The following is an 18500-nucleotide window of genomic DNA, read 5'->3' as shown; positions in this document are numbered from 1 at the left end:
AAGGAGTGAAGCTTTGACGGAAGCTATACCGGAAATCTTACTACTGGTTAGGGACCGCTCGGGCATGAAGGAGGGCGTACCGAACCAGAAGGGTGATGAGATTACTAGCGACGAGACAAGGTAACTCGACCTAGGGGGCGAGTTAGCGGGGCGAGCAAAATAGAAAGCAATTCGTGTAACAAAAGGGGTTCGAGAGGAAGCCTTAGAACAGATGTTCGCAGGCTGGGCTGAGACTCTGTCAGGTTGTCTTAGCATACAAGCGTATACTTCAACATCGTCAACATAGTCAACATCGTCATAGCTGCTAAGGTCTTCGCTCTCAGGAGGCTCCCGCAGGGAGTCCCCCTTTTGACCTTGGGTTGGTCGTGGGGTGGATCTGAGAACCCCGCGCGCACGCGTGTCTCCCTCCTTTCCTGGGCCACCGAACTGGCCCGGTACTCGGCGGCCATCTGGCTGTCGATCTACCCCGCATTCCTCCTGAGGAGGAATGCCATTCAAGCATGCCATAATCTTCCACGGGGCCGTTCACGTGGGGATCTTGTAATTCAACCTGTGACTTGGTTTATAGAGATTGGGGGATACCACTACAGCTCCGGCATGGCTGCGTGATTTCATCCTCCACGTGCCCGGAGCATCCACATGACCCGCGCCTTAACCGGTCCTCGCCGGCCATTGTCCGCATCGCCCCGCGGGTGGGTTAAATAGATGCCGTCCGAGTCCGCCGGCAGCTGGGCCCCGTGTCCGGCCCCCCGGCCCCCGCGGTCTCGCGCGGCCCTCCGCATTTCGCCGATTGTATGTGTGTGTGTGTGTCTGCATGTGTGTGTGTGTGTGTGTGCGTGTGTGTGCGTGTGTGTGTCTGTGTCTGTGTCTGTGTGTCTGCATGTGTATGATCGGCGTGCCCTGGCCCGGGGGAACGGCGAGGGCCGGGGACGGCGGGGGAAGGTCGATGAGCCCCAACCCTCTGTTTCTCAGGCTGTCTCGCTTTTTCCGCCTACCCCCGCACGATGGCGGGGGGCTCCGCGATCACACCAACACCGGCTGGTCGTGCATAAAGCGCTGGGCCGGGGCCGGGGCCGGGGCCGGGGCTGGGGCCGGGGAGGGGGCCAGGGCGAGGACGGACTTGGGGAATGGCTTTCACCTTTTTTTCTCCCCCAGCATGTCCCTCTGCCTGTTGGACCGCCCCCCCCCCCCCGGTGGGGGGGGGGGGGGCCCTTCTCAGATATGCCGCTATTCCCTGTGCGTATTGTGTGTGTGTGTGTGTATGTGTGCGCGCTGCCTGAGAGTATGCGCCGCCTCCATGAATACCCCCTCAGGTCGGCCGGTTTGCGGCGACCCCCGCAGGGGCTTCCGCGGAACGGTCTCTGGCGGCCCTTTGGTCGATCCGCGAGTGGGGAGACGCGGCAATCGAAAAATATCATTTTTCTGGCCTGCCCCTCGATGCGGCCCCGCTTTGGTGCCGGACCATCGGCCGTCGCGTGTCGTCGCATGTGTTCAAGATCCTGAACGCGGGGGGGGGGGGGGGGTGTTTGTCCCCTTTCTTGCCCCCATGTGCGCGCTCCTGCGGTCGCTACCTGGCGGGGCTGCTGAAGCGTGCGTCTCGGCTCGCTGCAGCTCGGGGCGAGGGGGCGCGGAGGGGTCGTCGCCGGTCTTCACTTCGGGCATTGGACGCACGATCCGGGCCGCCCATGGTGCCGGGTGAGATCCGGATTATAGATAGATAGCCCCCTCCACGCCCCGACAGGATGCCCGTGTAGAGGGGCAGCTGGCCGAGCAGGGAGCCGATGGCGCGATGTGGAAGCCACGCCACAGGGGGGGGGGGCAGCAACTGGTGGAGGGGGCACCGAACAGAGGCCGAGGATGTCCGCATGCCCCCGGTCCCGCAGCCGTGGTGTGCGGGGCTGTGTAGATCCCGGGCATGGGTCCTGGTGGGGAGGTCGTCTCGCCTGTCCCCCGGCGCCACCTCGCCCTCCTACCGGAGGGATGGCAACACACAGCCCCCGCTCGCGCACACATCCACGCACACACACACACACACACACCTGAATGGATCGGGCCCCGTGGACGCCCCCGCCTCCAGGAGGGGAGCTATGTGGGCCGGTGCCCCGGCGCCCGGCCGGCCAGACACAAGGCCTAGCTTCCTTCTCCAACCATTTTGTTTGTCACTCAACGCGACAGACCTCCCAAGTTCCAAAAACACACATTCGCCCTTTTCCACATTTTTTATTCCCCACTGTGTGAGTGTACCACGCGCTGTTGCCTCGCCAGTTTGCGCACCTGTGACACGAACCGACCCTTGCCCGCGCTTGTGGCCCGGTCGCCGGCGCCTTCGCGAGATCTCTGCCCCGCCCTTGCGCCCCCTTTCCCCTCCCTCACTGGGCCGCGCCCTGTTACTGACCGCCGTGTTGCTGCCTCTCTCGCCGTCGTTCGTGCAACTGGCCGGGACTCTCCTCCTCCGCCGCCCTCTTGGTATACGCCCGTGGGAAGGTAGCCCTGACATCCTTTTGGTGCGTCACCCGCCCCCAGGCCTCGCTGCCTCGCCCGCACGCACAGCCCCCTGCGCATATGCACACATAGCCCCGCCCCGCCCTCCCGGCCCCGCCCCACCCTCCCGGCCCCGCCCCACCCTCCCGGCCCCGCCTCACCCTCCCGGCCCCGCCCCTTCTCTCACACCCGGGGAATCCCCCTTCTCTGACCGCGACAGACCGAGAGAGACAAGCAGAGAGGGAGTACCTTAGCCATATATGACGCCCTCGTCTGGCTCAGACTTCATCCCACCGCGCAGAGCGAACGCCGGTCGGGCGCCGTCACGCGCCCCGGAGAGGGGCTCCGGGCTCCCGCCCTCGGGTGCCACCAACCCCCCGCCGCCGAGCCTGCTGACGCCCAACTCCGGTCCGCCGCCGGGGGGCGCTTCTTCGCGCTTCGGCTCGGGCGCCGCGGCCCCTGCGCCGCAGTTCCACGACAACCCGCCGGAGCGCACCTTCGAGCCGATTGCCGCCAGCGGCAGCACGCAGCTCTTCACCAATGACTATTATGGCAGCCAGGCGGCGGCCCGGTCGGCGCGCGGGCGGGTGGCCACCGCCGATGAGGTCCAGGCGGCGGTGAGCCCGCTGCCTGGGCAGCGCCCGCCGGCCGGGTCCGACCCCTTCCGGCCCGGGGCCGCCGGGAATGTCCTCCTCCGAGCGCACCAGGACCGCCGGGCCGATGGGCGCCCCACCCCGGCGCTCAACGCCCCGGGCCTCAACCCGCGGGACTTCTCCCCGGAATCGGGGGGGGATTCCTCGTCCTCTCGATCGCCAGGGGGGGGGGATCCCTCACCGCCGCCGCCTCCCTCGGCCGCCTCCTCCAGCGGCAGCGAGCGCCCGGACGGCCAGCAGCTCCCTCTGCCGCGGTCGGAGGCCCCGCATACCGGGGGCCTGCACCCGCGTGACAAGCGCCCGGACCCGATGCCAGTCGGCGTCCCGGCGGCCCCGGACACCTTGCCCACCCTGCCGGTGGCCCGGGCCCCTGCGGCCGGGCCGCATCTCCCTCCCCCGCGTGAGGCCTACCCCACGCCGGAGGCCCACCCTGGCGAGGGCGCTGCCGAGCAGCAGGAAGCCGCCGCCGCCGCTCCTCGGCCTCCTGCCGCCCGGCTGCCGGCCCAGCCAACCGTCAGCTCCCCCCCGCCCTTGGGCCGGCACAAGGCCGCGACCGCCGGGGCTGCTGCTGGGGCCGGCGCCTCCTCGGTCCACAGCCCGGCCAAGCTGAATCTCATACAGTCGCGCCAGCGCCAGGCCATCTCCGGCCAGCCGGCCACCGATCCCGACCAGCTGGGCGCCGTGTCCAGCACGGACTCCCTGCTGGAGGTGGACCTGAGCGATGCGACGCTGCACTTTTGCGCCCGGGCTGCCATGGACTCCACCGGCAATGTGGTGGAGAACTGGGAGTCCACCCTCCGGCGCTGTGTGCAATCGGTGGTGTCCCTGCGGTGCGTGTGTCCTGCCTGTCCCCGGGGGGGCATGTCCCTCCTCCCCCGGCTCTTCCTTCGTCGTGCCCCCCCCCCCCCTCCCTGCCCCCTTGTCGCCTGTCGGTATCCTGACTTGCCGGTATGATCATGACCCCCCTCCGTGCCCCGGCCTTCCGCCGCCGTGCGCCCCCCGGCGCGCCCCTGGGGCCGACTCCTCCTCCTCCTCCTCCTCCTCCTCCTCCTCCTCCTCCTCCTCCATCATCATCATCATCATCATGACCCCCATGCAACCCGGCACCGGCACGCCCCCCATGCGCTGCCCACCGCCGGACCGAACGCCCGCACCTGCCTCCCTCCCTCCCTGTGCCCCGCTGATGCCGCAACCCGGCGCAGGATCAACCTCGTGCGGTCCTTCGACACCGAGCGCGCGTCCTCCTCCCAGGCAACCGGCTTCGTGGTCAATGCCGAGATGGGCATCATCCTGACCAACCGCCATGTTGTCACGCCGGGTCCCATCACGGCCGAGGCCATCTTCCATGACCATGAGGAGCTGCCGGTGTGGCCGGTGTACCGGGACCCGGTACATGATTTCGGCTTCCTGCGCTTCGACCCGAAGAAGCTCCGGTACCAGCGGGCCGAGGCGATTCCCCTGTCGCCGGAGCGCGCGCGTGTGGGCTGCGAAATCCGCGTCGTCGGCAATGACGCCGGCGAGAAGCTGTCCATCCTGGCCGGCACCATCGCCCGGCTGGACCGCCAGGCCCCGAACTACGGCCTCGGTCGGTACAACGACTTCAACACCTTCTACATCCAGGCGAGCTCCGGCACTTCGGGCGGGTCTTCCGGCTCGCCGGTGCTGGACATTTCCGGCCACGCGATCGCCCTGAATGCCGGTGGCCAGCGCAAGGCCGCCGCCTCGTACTATGTGCCGCTGGACCGCGTGGCCCGGGCCCTCCGCCTGCTTGAGCAGGGGGAGATCCACATCCCGCGCGGGACCCTGCAGGCGGTGTTCGTGCACCAGCCCTTCGATGAGGCCCGTCGCTTGGGGCTGCCGGCCATGGTCGAGCGCCGCGTCCGCCGGGCGCGGCCCAGTGCCACCGGCATGCTGGTGGTGGATGAGCTGATCCCCGGCGGGCCGGCCGACCAGGCCGGCCTGCGCCCGGGCGACGTCCTGATCGCCATCAATGGCCAGCTTGTGGTGGACTTCGTCACCCTGGAGTCCATCCTCGATGACAATGTCGGCCAGGAGGTGGCCATCGTGGTGGACCGCGGTGGCCAGCGCCTGGCCCGGCTGCCGGCCGACGGGACCGGCAGCCTGCCCCCCTTCCCCGGCATGCAGGCCAGCCTGGAGTCGCCCGAGGAGGCTGCTCCGGCCGACGCGGCCGCCGGCGCCGGCGGCTACCCCGGCGACGACGACCCGGGCCGGGCTGAGCAGCAGGGCGAGGACCATGCCGCGGCCCATGGCCATGCGGCCGACACCTGGGCCCGGCTGCAGTCGGCGACGCCGCCGACCAGCTCCAACGAGGCCAGCGCCGGGCCGGATGCCAGCAGCAGCGGCCTGGACCTGGACCTCCTGCCGTCGGCCATCGAGAACCCCTTCACCGGGCGCATGCTGACAAATGCCGAGGTGGACCTGGTCAGCACCCTGCGGGCGTCCCCCTCCTCGCAGCTGATCAATGTCCGAGTGGGCGACCTGCATGAGATTACCCCGGATCGGTTTGTCAGTGTGTCGGGCGGCATTGTGCACACCCTGTCCTACCAGATGGCCCGGGCTTACTCGGTGCCGGTGGGCGGCGTGTACATCGCCTCCTCGGGCTACATGCTGTCCATGGCCGGGCTCAGCTCGGATGATGTGATCACCCACTTGGACAACATGCCCACCCCGACGCTGGACGAGTGGCTTCGGGTGTTCAGCGCCCTGCCGGATGGGGCCCGGGTGCCGGTGCGCTTTGTGTCGCTCGGGGATTTGAACCGCGCCTGCGCCACCATCATCGTGGTCGACCGGCGCTGGCACCCGCTGGAAAAGTGGGTGCGCGATGATCGCCTCGGGACCTGGCTCTGCCATCAGGTCCCTCTGCCGGCGCTGCCGCCCATGATGCCGGAGGCCGCGGTGGTCACCTTCCCGCAGACCAGCGCCAAGATGCCGCCGGAGGCCGAGCGCACGGTGCGCGCCCTGGTCACCGTGGGCTTCAGCTGCCCGTACGCCATCGATGGTGTCCATGGGACGCGGTTCAATGGCACCGGTGTCATCGTCAGCAAGGAGAAGGGCCTGGTCATGTGTGACACCAACACCGTGCCCATCGCCCTGGGAGATGTGACGGTTTCCTTCGCCGCGTCGATCCTGCTCCCGGCTCGTATTGGTGCGTGCTCCTGTGTGGGCTGCCTGCCAGGCTGTGTGTGGGGCTTTTTTTCCTTTTCCCGGCCCTGCCATTTTCTCCCCCGGCCAACCTGTGTACTCACCGCACACACACGCACACACGCACACACGCACACCGTGGGGATGGATGGTGACCTGACACCATGCTGCTGCTGCTGCCGCCAACACACACACACACACACACACACACACACACACACACACACACGCCCATGCGCGCGCAGTTTTCATCCACCCGAACCACAACTATGTCATCATTCAGTATGATCCGCGTCTGCTGCTGGACTCGCCGGTGGAGGAGGTGGAAATGGAGCTCCCCGGTCAGACATGCGGCCGGGTGCCCATCTCCTGCGATCTGGCCTCCGATGAGGAGATCTGTCGCCTGGAAAACACCCTCACCAGCGGCCAGGCCGCGGCCAATGCCGCTCTCTCGGCCGATGCACTTAAAACGTCCGGCGAGCTGGAGCAGGGTGACAGGGTTCTCTTTGTGGGCCTGAATGGCTCGCGTGTTGGTGCGTCTCTCTGCCTCCCTTCCCCCTCCTCTCCTCCACCCCTGGTGGCGACCTCCGTGCATTCTCCTCCTCCATTGGCGGAAGGTTTGCCGGCGGCCTGTCGCTCCTGCCAGTCTCCCACACGATTCTAACACCTCCTCATGCCGCCTCCCCCCGCCCCTGCCCTGCCCGGCCCTGGCTTCCCTTCGCAACTTCGACGACCATCGATGCTGTGGCGCGCAAAAACCCCACGGGGACCCCCGGCCATGTGCCCTTGCCCTGCGCCGACAATCACACACACACACACACACACACACACACACACACACACACACACACACACACACACACACACACACACACACAGTCTTCCGGCTGACAACCATCTCCAACTCCTATGAGCTGCTCCTGCGCGAGACCAACCCCCCCCGGTACCGCGCCACCAACATCGACGTGGTGGATGTGGACAACTCCCCCCGCGCGGATGGTGGTGTCCTGCTGTGCCCGGTGACCGGGCGCATGCGGGCCTTCTGGGCCTCCTTCGCCTTCCAGGACTCCGACGGCAATGACGCCCAGCTGTGGGCCGGCATCCCGTCCGGCATCATCCAGCCGGTGGTCAGCCGCATGACGGCCAACTTCGATGACCCGACCCCGTCGGGCATGGACGACTCGGACCCGGGGCAGCGGGTGCCGCGCCCGCAGCAGCAACACCGGCGCCAGCGCCGCCAGACCAATGACCTGCGCGTGCGCGTGCCCAAGATCTTCAGCCTGGAGGTGGAGGTCCGGCCGAACTCCGTGCTGAATGCCCGCGCCCTGGGCGTCAGCGATGAATGGCTGGCCCTCATTGCCCGGGCCAACCCCCGGCGGAACAGCCTGCTGGCGGTGCGCCGCGTGGCGGCCAGCACCCCGGCCAGCATGTGCCTGCGCGAGGGCGACCTGATCCTGGCGTGCGATGGCCGCATCGTGCCCACGGCCCGGGCCCTGGACAGTGTCCTCCAAGGGGACTTCACGGCCGGGATTGAGTGCGATGACACCGTGCTCCTGCCCCGTCCGGAGGATGTGTCCCGCGAGGGGTGGCGCAGCAGCACGGATTTGGAGCTGTTCCGGGCCACCGGGGAGGCGACTGGGGCCGGGGCCGGTGCCCCCCCTGGCGGCCGCCCGCCCGGCGGCAAGATCGGCTCCCTGGGAGACGGCGTGCTGGAGCAGTTCCACCTGGAGACGCGGGAGCAGCGCCGGCGCCAGCGTCGCGAGCGGATCAAGCGCCGCTCGCGCCGCGAGCAGCCCACCTCCAGCACGGACTCGGCCAGCCTGGCCGCCGAGGACAGCCACCACCCGGCGGCCCCCTCGATCGGGGTGACGGGACCGGCGCCGGGCCAGCCGCCGCCCTCGCCAACGGCCCGCGCGGCCACCATCGCCGCCAAGGCCGCCCGCCGGGCCAGCATCCAGGGCGGCGACGGCCTCGATGGGTACATGGTGCGCCAGCTGCGCGAGGAGCACCGCCGGCGCAAGCAGCGCGCCTGGCTCCGCCTCCATGACCAGGCCATGGCCTCGGACCTGAGTGATCACAGCGACCTGGACCTGAATGCCTCGGATTTGGAGGCCCTTTCGCTGACCGACGAGGAGGACTATGCCTTTTCGTCGGCCGACGATGAGAGCGGCGCCCCGGTCGGCGGCGGCTACCCGGCGGCCGATGACGAGGGGGCCGAGCGGCCGCCGCACCGGCGCCCCGGCAGCGGCGGCAGCAGCTCCGGCGTCAATGGCAGCGGCGGGGGCCACATCACCGCCAAGCGCCTGGCCGCGATGCGCATGCAGCAGCCCAACAAGGTGGTGCTGACCATCCTCCGCGATGGGCTGGTCATGTCCTTCCGCATTCCCCTGGTGGAGGTGAACACCATCGGCACCCAGCGTGTCATCCTGTGGGCTGGTGCGGCCCTGCAGCAGCCCCACCGGCCGGTGTTCCAGCTCCGGCGCACGGCCCCCCCCGGGGGGGTCTACTCGTCCTGGTGGTCGACCGGCTCGCCGGCCCAGATGTACGGGCTCCGTGCCACGGTGTGGATCACCGATTGCGATGGGTTCCCCTGCCCGGATTTGGACTCCTTCGTGGAGGCCATTCGCCAGGCCACCGAGGGCCGTGTGGCCGAGTATGAGCGCCTGCAGCGCAAGCGCCAGCTGGAGCAGGACTCCGCCCACCGCCGGGGCCTCCCCCCGGCCGCCGGCCAGGACGACGAGGCGGCCCAGCGCCACCATCGCCAGCCGCCGGCCTCGCACGCCGACCGGGCCTCCTTCTTCCTGCCGCCCTCGTCGCCGGTGGTGGACACCGATGTCGACAGCACCTACCTTCGCCTGACGACCGTGGACTTCCAGAACCGCACCCGAGTGATCACCCTCAAGCCGGACCCGCACTACTGGTCTTCGTGGGAGCTCATCCGTGTGGAGGACCCCTCCGACCGCGAGGCGGAAAACCGCCGCCAGGCCTTGAATGCCGATTCCTGGAGCGGGTACCTGCATGGGTGGCAGCTCCGGCCGCTGAGCTTCGAGGGGTGCTGCTGCCTGGAGGAGTTCGAGCGGGCCCAGCGCCAGGCCGGCGGCCAGCCCCAGCTGGATGCCGACCTGGCCACCGGGGGGGGGCCAGCCGGCAGGGCAGCGGCATCCACCGGCTGCCTCAATTTGGATCCGGTCCTCTGTCGCTGCGAGGCGCGCAATGACTTCCTGAACCACCGCCGCCGATCGGTGCAGATGCGGGAGAAGGCCGACGCGGAGGCGGCGGCTGCCGCGGCGGCTGCCGCGGCCGCCGTCGCCGGCGACCGCCCGGCGCCCCACCAGCAGCACCATCACCGCCATGGGCATGGCTCGCACCGGGGGGGGGGGGACCCGGCCTCCTCGCGCATGGCCATGATGATGGCCCACGACGAGGATGACACCCCTCCGATGCACGAATACGATGCCTTCGGGCACATTGAGGATGCCCGCCAGGCGGCCGTGCCGGCCCCGCAGCCGCCGATCCCGGCCCCCGACCGGCAGTCCTCCCAGCACAAGACGCTGCGCGAGCTGCACAGCCTCCCGCCGGCGGCGGCCGGTGGCGCTGGCTTCGGACCACCGCCGCCGATGGCCACCACGGCCCCGACCTCCCACAAGGACCGCATGGCCGGCGATCCGAGCGCCATGCCGGTGTCGCCCGGGCGCATGGCCGGCTCGGAAGCTGCCCCCCGCATGCCGGGCGGGGCCCCGCCGCCCGTCAATGACGCCGCCGCCGGCGGCGGCAGCAGCATGGTTACCGGAGGTGACCCGCACCTGGCCGCGCGCCAGCTGGGCGGCCTGCCGCCAGCTCGGCAGGCGGCCGCGGCGCCCGCCTCGTCGACGGCCACCGGCGCCCGGGCTGACGCCCGTCCCGGCGGCGGCCGCGGCGGCTACTACACCCCCAGCACCTCGGGTGCGGGCTCCTCGCCGTCCTCCTCCTCGTCGTCGGTGCTGTCTCCCTCCATGCCGACGGCCGGCACCACCACGGCCGGCACCGCCGCCACGGCAGGCCCCATGGGCGGGGCCCCGCGCAGGGCCGAGGCCGCCACCGCCACCGATGGGTCTGGAGGCAGCCCAATGGCCGCCGGCGATCCTCGGCAGACCTCCTGCCCAATGTATCACCCGGCAAGTGGTCGCAACCCGCCGGCCGCCACGACCCAGGCCCGGCGGACATCCTTCCCGACGTACGGATCGCCGGGGGCCTCTGCCGCATCGGGCCCCGCCGCGGCCGCGGTCGCCGCCACCGCCGGCGCAGGCGAGCGCATGGTCAAGCCGTCGGCCACGGTCATGCGCAATCTCGGCCGCAAGCAGACATCCAATCCCGAATTGCTGCCCACCCTCGGCAGAGGGCCCGGCTCTGAGGCCGCTGCACAGCAGCAGCAGCAGCAGCAGCAGCAGCGTCAGTGGCGCCATGGCGATGCCAATGTCTCGCCCCAGGGCCCCCTGGCGCCAGGGGCCGGGTCGCCGGCTGCCCGGCGCCACTCGGTCGGGGCCACCATCGACGGCCTGGTAGACGGCCCGATGGCCACTCCGATGGAGCTCCGCCCGATGCGCCCGGGGGGGTGCCAGCAGCATCGCCAGCAGGCGGCCGGGCCGGCCACCTGCGGGCCGCTGTCCCCTGGCCGCGGGTCGACCTGTCCCCATGCAGGTGGACGGATCAGCCCGCCCCCGAGCACCGGGGGAAACAGGTTCCTGGAGATTCACCACCAGCCCCAGGCTGAGGATGCTGCCGGCAGCTCGGTGATGGCCGGCCCCAGCGGCGCCGCCCGCCAGATGCAGTCGCAAGCATACGCGTCGGCGCCGTCGCCGCCGCCGCCGCCGCCGTCCCAGCAACAGCAGCAGCCCTCGCGTGATGGAGGAAGCCGCCGTGGTGGTGGTCGTGGTGGTGCTGACGATGCCACCACCACCACCACTGCCGCCGCCGCCGCCGCCGCCGCCGCCGCCGCCGCCGCCCCCAGCAGCCGGTACGGTCTCGCCGTGATGGCGGACAGCCCCACCTCCCGCCGCAGGGGGGGAGATGCCCAGCCACCGCCGGTGCAGCAGCTCGCCACCTCGAGATCGCTGTCCCCCTGCTCGGAGACTCACCAGATGTCGAATCAGCCCCAGTCGCTGAAGCCCTTCCGAAAGAACTCCTCGCCCTTCTGCTACAGCGGCACGGCGCCGGATGGCATGGGCCCCGGGAGCTCGGCCTCCGACCAACTGAATGACCTGATCGAATGCCCGGTCCACCAGCATGTCATCAAGATCGGGCCGGGCGGCGCTGCTGCTGGCAGGCTGTCGTCCCCGCCCGCCGGGTCGACAGCCTCCCACACCATCGCCACCCGGGGCCACTCGGCCGACGAGGCGGACGCCCGCCACCGGGGCCGTCCCCACGGCGGCGACGGCCAGCAGCAGCCGGACCCCCACCGCCACCGCCACCACCACCACCATCATCATCACCACTCGCAGCGGGAGCACCAAACCTCCCTCAGCCAACCGGGCGGTTCTGGCCGGCGCCCGGCCCCCGACATGACAGCAGCCCCCCAGCGTGTGGCAATCCATGCCTCGGTCGTCACGGCCGGTGCTGATGGTGATGACGATGCGTTGGTCTTGGTCGAGTGCCAGCGGCAGACTGGCAGCGCCTTCGGCACTGGCGGCAGCGGCGGGTCGCGTCTGGCCTCCCGGCTGGCGGCCCCGCTGCCACCCCTGTCATCGAAGAAGAGCCCGGGCCCGGGTCGGAATATGCACAACTGCTCCCTTCCGACCAATTGCATCCGCAATCAGGTCCTCTCGGACGTGAGCCGGTCGCCGGATGGCCGCGGGCCGACCAGCAGCACGGAGCGTCTCTTTGGCCTGCCAGACTCGGAGGATTATTTGCAAAGGGCAAGCTTGCCGTCCTCGGTGCAGAGCAGCAGTGGCGGCCCCCCGGCGGCAGCCGCCGCCCCCGCTTCTCGTGGGGATTCCCCGGCCGCCGGTGCGACGTCAGCACCAATGGTGGCCGCACCTGCAGCGGAACCGGGGATGGTCCCCCCCGGCGGCGAGCAGCACTTCTCGCATGTATGCCATCGGCGAACCGACGACGAGATGGCCATCCAGCATGAGGAGTGCCGGGCGGCCTTCAGCGCCGGCGATGCGGCCCATCGCGGGCGCCTGCAGCAACAGCTGGAAGCGCAGCGGGGTAGCCCGGGCGGGCGCTTTGCCCCGGGGCCCCGCCCCTCGGCCATGCCTGCATCATTGCCCCCGGCAGGAGGGCATCTCCGGCCGCCGGGTGAGTCGATTCCCTTTGGCCAGCAGCCGCGGTCGCTCGTCCCTTCGCAGCAGGAGCAGGAGCAAGAACAGCTGATCCCCTCGGGGCCGGTGTCGCCGACGGCCGCGGCCGCCCTCGCCGCCGCCGCCGAAGCCTCGGGCGCGGGCAATCCGGCAACCCAGCGCTTTGCCCAGCCCCCGATGGAGGACGAGCTGGACACAAGCCCCCATGCTGCCGAGCACCCTGGCATTGACAGCCAGAGCTCCTCCCTGTCCGGAGACAGCGGCCGCGGCTTGGACCTGGATCCGCTGGCTCAGTGTGAGAATGTGGCCACCACCTTCGGCCACCATGGTGGAGCAGCCCCATCCCGGCCCCAGCACTCGGACGGGGGGGCGGACGAAGAGGAGCAGTGCTGCCCGCAGCAGGCCGACATCCATGGCCATGACACCGCCCCCGCGGCCTCGGCCCAGGCGGCGCCAGGCCGCGCCAACCAGATGGACGCCCAGCCGGGCTCCGGCTCGGCTGGCAGTCGCCGCATGTCCGCCCCTCCGAACCCCGGCAACAGTCCCACCACGGGCGGCGGCGGCGGCGGCGGCGGCGGCGGCGGCGGCGGCGGCGGCGGCGGCGGCGGCGCCGGTGCCTGGCGCTGGAGCCCCGACGCCGAGGCCGATGCCATCTTGCAAACCATGCCAACGTCGACATCAGCCCGTGGGTATGCCGGGCTGCCGCCGGTCGATGACCAGGCTCGCGACCATGACCGCCATCGCCGCCGTGCCCAGGCGCACCGCAAGTCGCCGTCCACCACCACCGCGGGTGGGAGGATTACTCCTCAGCAACAGTCTCGTGGTGCGTGAGCTCCTTCTCTCCTTCCCCAATGTGCGCAAGCGTGCATGCGTCCATGTGTGCGAGTGTGTGAGCGTGCGAGCGTGTGTGTGTGTGTGTGTGTGTGTGTGCATTTCTTGCTGTGCGCGTGCCTTCTCCATTTAGCCCTTTCCTCTTCTCCCTCCGGCCCCCTCTCCCCTCAGTGTGCTGAGGGGAGCATTCGGGGGGGGGGGGGGGGAGGCCCAGGAGGAGAAAGTGCTGTGGATGTCCAGGGCGAGGGATTGAATACTCCTGTCTACCCCGTGTGACGCCAGGGGCAGCAATCCGCGAGGAGCCGGGAAGTGCGCCGAGAGTGCCTGAGGCCCTTCCCTTCATGGCGCGAGGGGTCTGTCTCGCGAGCCGGCCCACTGTGTGGCGTCATGGAGGATGGGACTGTCAAGGGGGACAAATACGAGGGGGGGGGGGGGGGGGGTCGGGTGGGCTTGCGAAGGTCCATGTGTGTGTGTAAGTGTGTGTTTCCCGATTTTGGGGGCTTTCGGGTATGTTGCGGGAGAAAGCAGGCAAGGACACAAATGAAGGCACTCTTCGGCTGAGCACACACACACACGCACGCACACACGCACGCACACGCACACACACGCACACACGCACGCACACGCACACACACGCACACACGCACGCACACGCACGTACACACACACATGCTTGTGACGGATGGATCAGAACATTTCTCCTTCCCAAATCATACTGAGACTCCTTTCACTCCTGTGTGAATGCGTCCTCTCCCGCCCTCCTTCCCACCTGCCCTCCTCTCTTGTCCGCTTTTCCACTTTTCCACTTTCCCGATTTCCCGATTTCCCGATTTCCCGTTTTCCCGCTTTCCCGCTCTTCCGCTCTTCCGCTCTTCCGCTCTTCCGCTCTTCCGCTCTCTCTGCTGCCCTCTCTCCCCACAGGCCAGGCCTCTCGGCGGGAGGAAGGTCCAGCAAGTTGGCCCCGGGGTGTGGCCACAAGCCTCACGGTAGACACCACAGCTTGGGGCCCCCACCCGCGGGCTCAGGATCCCGACGCGGCCCCGACTACCACCTCGGCCATGGTGACCTCGGCCGACCGGGCCATGATGTTGGGGTCCTCGATGGACCTGCACACCGAAGCCCGAGTGGACAAGGCACCCAGCAATCGCATCGGCGGGGGTCAAGTGCGGCATACCCGGCTGCCATCGCCTCACGGCTTCGGACCCGGGCCTGCACCTGACCAGCGCCGGTGAAAGAGGGGGGACCGCGCACGCGCGCCCGTGTGGCCGTGAGAGGGAGATCGAGCGAGACAGCGAGACAGCGAGACAGCGAGACAGCGAGAAAGAGAGAGAGAGAGAGAGAGAGAGAGAGAGAGGGAGGGAGGGAGGGAGGGAGAATGTGAAGAACAAGGCGGGAGGGCAGGCTGAGAGGGGGGAGGGGCCGAAAAATCACCATAACAATTGAAGAAAGGGGGAAAGGGAGAGCTGCCCCTTTGTGTCCGGAGGCTCCCTCTCCCCCTCTGGGGCCCCTTCCCAAACATATGCATTTCCTCCAGCCCCCCCCCCCCCCCCCGCTTTCCCTCCTTTCTGCGTCTCTGAAAAACACGTATGCTGTCCTTCCTGGAAGTGTACCTGTGAGATCCACTCGCGCCAGGCTCACCAACATGTGCATACTGACCTTGGGCCCGCCTCTCCCTCTTCCCTTGCTTTTTCACCCTCTTTATGGTGCTCTCCCCTACGTCGGGGGGGGGGGGAATCCCCGGCACCCCTTGGCATTGCCGCGGATGTGTGACGCGCACCTGTCTAACCACATGCATGTGTGTGTGTGTGTGTGTGTGTGTGTGTGTGCGTGTGCGCGTGCCAACACGTATAGACCTTCGGTCAGACTCCACACCGACTCTCTTCCACCAGGACGAGATGAACCAACAGGAGCAGCTCCGTGAGTTCTCCGAGTGGGCACGGCAGCAGCGCCGCCTGAAGCAGCAGCAGTCCACAAACCACCGCTCTTTTGATGAGCACTAGCAGCCTGCCTGCGCGGCCGTGCCCGCGCTCGCGCGCGCGCGCGCGCACATATCTCGCTCCGATCGCGTGTGGATGGCCAACTTATCGTGTGTGAGGCCCACATGCGGCGGCTTGACCCCTTCCCTCGCCCCCATCATCCCCCTCGCTCCGCGCATGTGTAGCATTCCTCCTCGCGCTACTTCGCCCACCGGCCCCCCTGCTGTGCCGCTCCCCCGCCTCGCCTCTCTCGGGAAGTGGGAGGGGGGGAGTAGGGGATAATATCCCGCCTGTGCGCATGCCAACACTCTGTCCAACATGAATATGTTCCCAAGATTCCACCGTGTGATGTGCTGCCTCCTCTCTTCTTCTTTTTTCTCCCACACACACACACCCCGTACGCGGGCCGGGAGGGGGGAGATCAGCTCGCGGGGAGGGGGGCAGATGGAGAGGGTGAGGCGTTGCGCGTGTGGCGGCGCCTCCCTCCGCACATCCCTCCACACACAAGAAGTGTCGGGAGAATGTACACCTTCATCTAGAGAGAGAGAGGGGGGGGGGGGGGGAAAGAGAAAGAAAGAGGGCCGCGTGCTCGCCCAGACGAGAGGGGGGGAGGCTGTGGAAAGTGTTTTTGTATTATCAGGAAGGGGAAGGGGGGAGGGTGAGATCTAAAACGGGGGTTGCCTATCTCTGACACTGCGGCATAGGAGGGAGGAGGGAGGGGAAGGGGGAGAGAGGACGGGCAGAAAGGCACCACCACATGTGCAGGGGAGAGATAGCGTGGGGAGGGGGAGGGAAAGAGAGAGGGACACAGGGGCTGGGAGGGGGAGGGGGGCGCGCACGCATTCCCCTCGCACCAGAGCGCTTGCCTGAGCTCCCTTCCCCTGCTCTCTTTCTCTTGGGCCCTGCCTCCCTCTCGCACGTGCCCTTTATCCATATTTCCCTCTTCCTTCGTTCCCGACCCCGGGCGCGGAGGGGGGGCAAGAAAACAAGGACAAAGTGCCGGCCCCGACACACGCGCACGAAAAGAGACGAGGGGGAGGGGAGGGAGGGGGAACATAGGTCAAGGTGATGAGAGCATCGGAGAGGAAAGGCGAGAGACGAGGGGGCTTCATCATTCCTACACATCAACCAACAACCGTCTACTTGGAGACGGGCAGGGTCGGGGAGCCGAAGACGTTGGTGGCCACCGAGGGGTTGACGCTGGTGTTGATGAGGGACTATGTGTGGAGGGAGAGAGGGGGAGAGGGGGGGAGAGAGAAGGAGAGAAAAAGGCGGAAGGGAGAAAAAGAGAAAAGGCGGAAGGGAGAAAAAGAGAAAAGGAGGAAGAGAGAAAAAGAGAAAAAGAGAAAAAAGGGAAAAAGGGAAAAAGAGAAAAAGGAGAAAAAGAGAAAAAGGAGAAAAAGGAGAAAAAGAGAAAAGGAGAAAGACAGTAGGGCAAAACAGACGTCAGTCGAGCGAAGGAGGCAGGGCCAAGGGGGCGACGAGAGATGCGAGGGCAGCATGATGGACGGGTTTTGCAAAAAGGCAGGGAGGGGAGAGCGCCCGCATGAGGACGTACACGCTGCTCCATCTGCATGCGCTCCTCCTGCTCGCGGGCCATGTTCAGCTGGTTCTCGCGGTCCATCGACAGAACGAAGGGGATGAAGACCACGGCGGCGAAGGTGCCGGCGAACCAGGCGGCCGAGCCAGCCCAAGAGGTGATCGACGACACGGCCCCGGTGACCGGGCTGATGACGTCGCCGATCTGGCGGCGAACGTTCAGCGGCACGATGTCCCGCAGGGCGACCACACGATCGACAAAGGTCTCGCGGGCGATGTCACGATCAAGATCGATCTCGGCGAACTCCAGGGCAAGATGCTCGTCGCTCTCATCCAGATCATCATCATCATCAGAGCCGAAGTCCTCATCGTCATCATCATCATCGTCGTCGGACTCCTCGGTCTCGGAGTCATCATGCGCGCGCAGGAGGGACTTGATCGGCGCGCGGCCATAGGCCGGGCGGACAATCTCCTGGACCTCCTCCTCGGACTCGTCCTCGGCATCCTCCGCCTCGACGACGGTGAACTGCGCAGTCGGGGCAGCGGCACCGGCACCGGCACCGGCACCGGCACCAGCGGGCATGGTCACAACGATGGTGTTGCCAGCGTCATCCTCATCACTGGGGGGGGGAGAGGGAGGGAAGGAAAAGGAGACCATTAGTGGGGGGGGGGGCGCGCGCGCCAGGGAAAGAGAAAGAGATAGGGGGAGAGGGGGAGGCCGGGAGAAAGAAGCAAGCAAGGGGAAGGCGCGGATGATGATGCATGCGCATGCGTGACAGAAGGAGGGGTTGGCGCACAGGACCACGGAAGAGCCGGCCGGGGCGCCCTCGGCCTTGGCCATGACGGCGGCGCGGATGATGGCATCCACCATGGCCTTGGCCATGGCGTCATCGACATTCATGTCGGCGTCGTCCTCCGGCGCGCCGGTCGAGGAGATGATGATCTCCTCCTCCTCGTCCTCGACAGTGGCGATCTCGACGACGGCCTCCGTCTCGACGACGGTGTCCACAATGGTCGCACTAATGGTAGGGGCATCGAGCTCGACAACCTCCTCGGTGGTGTCAACGGCGTCGGCAACAACCTCGACGACCTCCTCGGCGACGTCGGCCACCTCCTCGGAGGTCTCCTCGACGACAACAACGGTCTCCTCAACGACCACAACGGTCTCCTCGATGACCATAATGGTCTCCTCGACGACCTCTTCGGTGGTCTCAGCGGTCTCGGCGACCTCCTCGGTGGCCTCCTCGGCGACCTCCTCGGCGACCTCCTCGGCGACCTCGGCGGCTTCCTCAGTGGTCTCCTGAGTAGTCTCCTCGGCAGTCTCCTCGGTAGTCTCCTCGGTAGTCTCCTCGGTAGTCTCAGCGACCTCCTCAGCGGCCTCCTCAGCGACCTCCTCAGCGGCCTCCTCGGTGGTCTCCTCGGTGATCTCCTCGGTGGCCTCCTCGGTGGTCTCCTCGGTGGTCTCCTCGGTGGTCTCCTCGGTGGTCTCCTCGGCAACCTCCTCGGCGGTCTCCTCGGCAACCTCCTCGGCGGTCTCCTCGGCAACCTCCTCGGCGGCCTCCTCGGCAACCTCCTCGGCG

At 68.1% G+C, this 18500-nt stretch overlaps 2 protein-coding genes across 2 annotated transcripts in view; one reads left to right on the top strand and one right to left on the bottom strand.

Moving 5' to 3' along the window:
* Nucleotides 1–2741: 2741 nt before the first annotated feature.
* H696_01646 (hypothetical protein) lies at nt 2742–15405 on the top strand (the record flags this gene model as incomplete). Its single annotated transcript, XM_009495549.1, has 6 exons — nt 2742–3964; nt 4337–6300; nt 6542–6694; nt 7176–13397; nt 14405–14568; nt 15295–15405. The coding sequence occupies 6 exons, from the start codon at nt 2742–2744 to the stop codon at nt 15403–15405; spliced, it is 9837 nt and encodes a 3278-aa protein (XP_009493824.1).
* A 590-nt stretch (nt 15406–15995) lies between these two features.
* The window catches only part of H696_01645 (hypothetical protein), a gene marked incomplete at its 5' end in the record, with an annotated part of 2677 nt that continues 172 nt past the window's right edge, over nt 15996–18500 (bottom strand). The window contains 3 exons of the mRNA XM_009495548.1: nt 15996–16598; nt 16940–17540; nt 17718–18493. Coding sequence (XP_009493823.1) covers nt 16521–16598; nt 16940–17540; nt 17718–18493 — 1455 coding nt within the window. The 3' untranslated portion in view covers nt 15996–16520. The remainder of the gene's footprint in view (nt 16599–16939; nt 17541–17717; nt 18494–18500) is intronic.

This window comes from Fonticula alba, assembly GCF_000388065.1.
Source record: "Fonticula alba strain ATCC 38817 unplaced genomic scaffold supercont2.2, whole genome shotgun sequence".
Taxonomy (NCBI): Eukaryota; order Rotosphaerida; family Fonticulaceae; genus Fonticula; species Fonticula alba.
Note: the sequence above shows the minus strand (reverse complement) of the source record. Positions and strands in the feature narration are given on the sequence as shown.